The following is a 5,519-nucleotide window of genomic DNA, read 5'->3' as shown; positions in this document are numbered from 1 at the left end:
TGTGTGTGTGTGTACCGTCAAATCAGTTCTTACTGGTACAGGAGGAGATTGCCCCTCCTTCTCCAGCAGAGCATCTGGTGGATTTGAACCACGCTCCTCTGGCATTGTAGTGCAGCTTCTTGGCACTAGGCCACCAGAGCTCCCTTATAGGTTTTCCTTTTAAGGAGTAAACTGAACGGGATGGTTCACTCAGCTGCAGAGTTCTGAGAACACAGTTTGATACTTCCTAAATATCCAAGAGTTATACCCCTTTCCTTTTTCACAATACAAGATTTCATCTAAGAGTTAACATTTGAAAATCAAGCATTAAACAAGTGAGAAAAAGATTTTTATTCGTTTTGTGAAATTGTTGCCACCGACTAGAGGTCTGTCTTCATCTGGATGGTGGGTTGTGTGTGTGTGTGTATTTGGAAGCATGGCTAATAATAAATACACTTACGTGATGCTACAATCCTTTCTATTCTTTTTAACCACAAATGAATTTTGGCCTTGGGATAACTTGTTTTTCAGATTGAAGCACTTAATAAGTTAAAAACGTTAAACAGTTTAATCAAACTGAATGCAATGAAGCTAAACAGAGTCAAAGGCAAGGAGGCCATGCACACCTGTTTGAAGCAGAGTGCTTACCGGGAAGCCCTGTCCGACCTGCAGTCCCCTCTGAACCCGTGTGTCATCCTTTCGGAACTCTAGTAAGTGTCTGATGTGCTGTGAGCTCCCACGGAAATAGCGGTGCAGAAAGGCCTTCACAGTTACTGCCTCAGGGACCCATCGGGCCGCTCTCAGCCCCATTAAGTGCAATATAGTTAAAGAAAGAAATGCTTAAAGCCTCTGCTTGTGTTCACTAGCCTGCATCCTTTCCAGTTAAAATTTACCTGTGGACCCAATGGAAGTTCTTTTAAGTTCATTTCCTTTCATTTGTTTAGAACTAAAATTTTTGCTGTTGTTGTTGTAATAGTTTCTAAAACAGAAGAATCCTGTGCAAGCAGAATATTAGAAATCATATTAAATTCTTTAGTAGTCATTTGACTTTTCTGTTTTAAAATGAGATCTTGGATGAAATTGCCTACTTGGTTATTATTCCATACAGAACAGAAGTAATAATAGAAAAGTAATAATAAACATTCTGTGTAATACCAATATTTCAAAACGATCATTCCCTCTTTAAGAATTCAGGAATGATGTCATTCATTCAGTCGTTTGCCTAGGTGTTTCCTTACCAAATATAATCACAGAAATTGAGCCGAGAAAACGGAGTGCAGGCCTTGTTAGTGAAGGTGGTGAGTGAGGACGGATCTGGGGCGTCAGGCCAGCCTGTCTGGCCCTAGTGCTGGCCAGCTAAGGCTGCCTTTGTGTTTGCTTTTCTACCAGGAGCAAATGCTCTGGCTTTGGCTTCTTGCAGATCCTAAAGGAACAGGTAAGGGTTTTCCTTAAGCCCCAGTATCTCAGGGTGAAATGACAAGTTTGTCAGATGCTTAACATTGTGGGACGCTCACTTTGACCTTGTTTCGTTTTAGCGTTGAAAAGTGCAAATACATGGATTCCAAGATGAAGCCTTTGTGGCTGGTTTACAACAACAAGGTGTTTGGTGAAGATTCAGTGGGAATAATTTTTAAAAATGGGGATGGTAAGTCCTAAGTCTTTGATGTTAAAAAAGCCAAACTTCCAGCATAGTTCTTAAAAGGGGGGAAGTGAAATAAGTAAATGTGCTAAAATACTCTGGCATTCCAACTCCTTGAAAAGATGTGTGTAGTGTTTTGCTAGATATTTAATCTCTTTGTGATTATGTGGATACCACTACTTTTCCCTGGAAATTACCTTTGGATATAATGAAATAAAATGAAGTGTGATGTACATTTCTGAGCTATGATGCTGTGATGTCATGTGATACCTAAGACTTTTTTTATCTGTCTTAAAAGAGAAAGAAGAAACAGTTAGAAATATGAATTGTGTAGGTACTGTAATACAAACTACGTTGTTGTGTGCCATCAAGTGGCTTGCGACTCATAGTGACCCTTTGTACAACAGCTCAGAACCGTGTTCTATCCTGAGCCAACCTCATCGTTTCCAACACACCCACCCCCAGTACCCTAGTCACTGAGTCAATTCATCTCATCCAGGATCTTCCTCTTTAGCACTGTCTTTTTACCCTTCCAAGCATGATAGTCCTCTCCAAAGACAGGTCCTTCCTTGCAACATGCCCAAAGTATGTGAGACGGAGCTTCAGAATACTTGCCTCCAAGGAGCAGCCTGGCACCTACTATAATAGCTAGTAGCTAAGGGAGTTCTGATGGCCTAGTGGTAAGGAGCTGCACAATGGCACATGGTTCGAATCCACCAGCTGCTCCATGGGAGAAAAATGGGCAGTCTTCTCCCATACAATTAAAAGCCGCCTCTGAAGGGAGTGTGAAATGGTGCAACCACTGTGGAAGGCAGTATGGCGCTTTCTCCAAAAGTTGCAAATACAAATACCATTTGACCCAGCAATTCCACTACTGGGAAGATACCCTAAAGAGACCATAACTGCCACCCAGGCAGATAGATACATGCAAACCCATGTTTATCACGGCTTTGTTCACAATATCAAGGAGTTGGAAACAACCTAAGTGCCCATCAACAAATGAATGGAGAGAAGCTGTGGTATATTCACACAATGGAATACTACGCTGCATTGAAAAACAAGAAACTCATGCAATATTATTCAAAATGGGTGGGTGAAATATCTCAGTCACAAAAGGACAAGTGCTGCATGGTGCCACTATTGTAGAACGGGACTAATACCAGGGTTGGGATGAGACTGAGAAAAATTGGATAAATTATGTATACTGCATTGAAACAAATGAGGGAGAGAACTGTTTGAAAGCGATATATGATTGGGTATTATGGTTATGACAAGAATCCAGAATGAAGGTTGCATAGTGGAATGTACTTGGGGACGGAGGGGGGGATTGTATACCAATGAAACAATTTTTCTTTTAAAGAGAAGAATGAACTGAGGGGAGGGGTGGGCAGGGTGAAAAATGCAACAGTGAATGTTTGGCAATCCAAAATCTCGGTAAACGTTAACGTGTTGCTGCAAATGATGGTAAAAATGTTTCTAAGCACAGCTGTCAGTTTAAAAGTATGCGACAACATGTTAAAATTAATTTTAACAAAAATGTTAAAAATACAAATAGGAAGAGAGAGAAAAAAAAGCTGCCTCTGAAAACCCACCAGAGAGCTGTGTGTGGGCTCCTTCCTCCTCAGTGGTACACAGTAGCGTTATCTGTGTTTGACTGACAGTACAGAGGCATTTGCTTGTGAATCATAACAAATTGTGGCTGACATTGAGGAAAATGGGACTCTCAGAACACTTAATTGTGCTCGTGCAAAAACTATGCATAGACCAAGAGGCTGTTATGCTCATACGAAAGCTATACCTGAACCAAGAGACTGTTGTCCTAACAAAACAGGGCAACATTGCATGGTTTAAAATCGTGAAGAAATGAGTGTGAAGGTCGCATCCTTTCTCCACACCTAGTCAGTATGCTGTGCAAATAATTTGTGAAGTTAGATTCTTTGAGAAAGAGTTTGGCATCAGGATCAGAGAAAAATTCATCAACTCCCCACATTATGCAGATGGCACAGTCTTACTTAGTAAAACTCACGAGGACCTGAAATGCCGCAGAAGATGAAACACTCCGGCCTTCAGTGTGGATTACATCTCCCCACCAAGGAAATCAGAGTCCTTACCGTTAGGACAATAGCCGGCATCGTGATAGATGGAGAAAGGACTGAAACTATAAGTGATTTCCTCTTACTTGGATCCACGGTCAACACCCTTGGTACCAGGAGATCAGGACACGCTTTGGGCAAAGTCTGCTGTTCGCTCTCCGGGGCTTCTCCGTAGAACTGAAGAGTAATGATGTCAGTTTGAAGCCTAAGATGCACCTGATTCAGGCCATGATCTTTTCAGCCACTTCCTGTGCATCTCAGAGCTGGATATGAATAAAGACAGAAGAAGAATAGATGTCTTTGAGTTTTGGTGCTGACAGAAGAGCTCTGAATATACATTGACTGCCAAAAAAATGAACCAGTATGTCTTGGAAAAGGAGCGGTCGGAGTGCTTCTTGGAGACAAGGTTGGCAAAGCTTTGTCTCTCATACTTTGGACACATTGCTAGGGGAGGCTGTTTCTTGGAAAGGGGTGTCATGCTTGGAAAGGTGGAGGATCAGCAAAGGAGGGGAAGCCCTTCAATAGGGTGGGTTGACACAGTGACTGCTGCAGTGGGTTCAGTATATTAGAGATGATCGGAATGGAACAGGATAGGGCAGGGTTTGGGGCTGTTCGTAGCGTCACTATGTATCATACTCAACGAAAGCTGACAACTACAGCAGCTGTAAGGTTGCTGTCAGAATTACATCAACAGCAATGGGGATTTTTGGTTCACAATAGCTTACACACAATATGGAATGAATTTCTGAAATACTGCTGCAGGGACATGTAACCAAATAGCCTCTTATTTTATATCGTTATAGGACGTGATAAGAGAGAGAGAGTGTGTGTGTTTTGTGTGTGTGTGTCAGGAGGGGTGTTTCCAAATTATTTGTCGATGGTTACAGTTAATTCTGACAAATTCAAGTGACACTTCAATTAATATATTATTAGGCATAATGTGGAGAGAATTTGCGTTGAAGCAGTCTTTTCCCCCATGTAGATTTGCGGCAGGATATGTTAACACTTCAGATGCTGCGCTTGATGGATTTACTCTGGAAAGAAGCTGGTCTGGATCTACGGTAAGATTTCTTGTTATTTGAAGGTATGTCCCTCTTAACATCACAGTTTCTTAAGCTCCATGTCAATTCCGTACACTATACTTTCAAATACCAGTGTAGTTTCAAATACATTCTCTGAGTTGGGTTTCACCAGGTTTAAAGCTATGCCTGGCACTGAGTTCTAGAATGAAGCAGTCATTCGGAATGTGCTCTAAGGCTGGGACACATGAGTCCGGATCGAACCTGTAGCTTTGAAGATGCTCTGAGGATAGGATTGCTTGTGATGACAATGAAAAGGCCAGAGAAGGACCTGCCCTACTTTTGACTTGCCTGAATTTTCTTGCATAAACTTGTAATAGTATTCTTGTAGATAGCCCTTAATTTCTAAATTTTGTCAAATTTGCTGATTTTTTTTTTCTAAGGCCCACTTTTGGATTTGTTCTGTTTTTCTACTCTATTTCATTTCTTTCCACTCTAATCTTTGTTCCTTCCTTCCTTTTTTTCTTGTCCACAAAGATTGTTGTTGTTATGTGCCATTGAGTCGCTTGCGACTCATAGCGACCCTATGTACAAGAGCGATAAATGCTGTTCTATCCTGTGCCAACCTAGCCATCTCAAACACACTTATTCCCTTCGCTCCAGTCATAGAATCGATCCATCTCATCGAGGGTCTTCCCCTCCTGCTCTGTCCCTCCACTCTGCCAAACATGATGTCCCTCTCCAAGGACCAGTCCCTCCTTGCAACATGCCCAAAGTATGTCAAACAAA

The 5,519-nt window shown here is 41.7% G+C and overlaps 1 protein-coding gene across 2 annotated transcripts in view; it reads left to right on the top strand.

The window, feature by feature from the left end:
- The window catches only part of PIK3CB (phosphatidylinositol-4,5-bisphosphate 3-kinase, catalytic subunit beta), a 79,306-nt gene that overhangs the window by 54,969 nt on the left and 18,818 nt on the right, over positions 1-5,519 (top strand). For both annotated transcript variants that reach the window (XM_006883392.1, XM_006883393.1), the window contains 3 exons: positions 511-689; positions 1,515-1,624; positions 4,694-4,772. In XM_006883392.1, the coding sequence (XP_006883454.1) occupies positions 511-689; positions 1,515-1,624; positions 4,694-4,772 (368 nt within the window). The remainder of the gene's footprint in view (positions 1-510; positions 690-1,514; positions 1,625-4,693; positions 4,773-5,519) is intronic.

The sequence above is a fragment of the Elephantulus edwardii genome, unplaced genomic scaffold (genome assembly GCF_000299155.1).
Source record: "Elephantulus edwardii isolate Elephantulus edwardi_28Jun2011 unplaced genomic scaffold, EleEdw1.0 scaffold00027, whole genome shotgun sequence".
Classification (NCBI taxonomy): Eukaryota; Metazoa; Chordata; class Mammalia; order Macroscelidea; family Macroscelididae; genus Elephantulus; species Elephantulus edwardii.
This window is presented reverse-complemented; position numbering and strand designations above follow the sequence as displayed.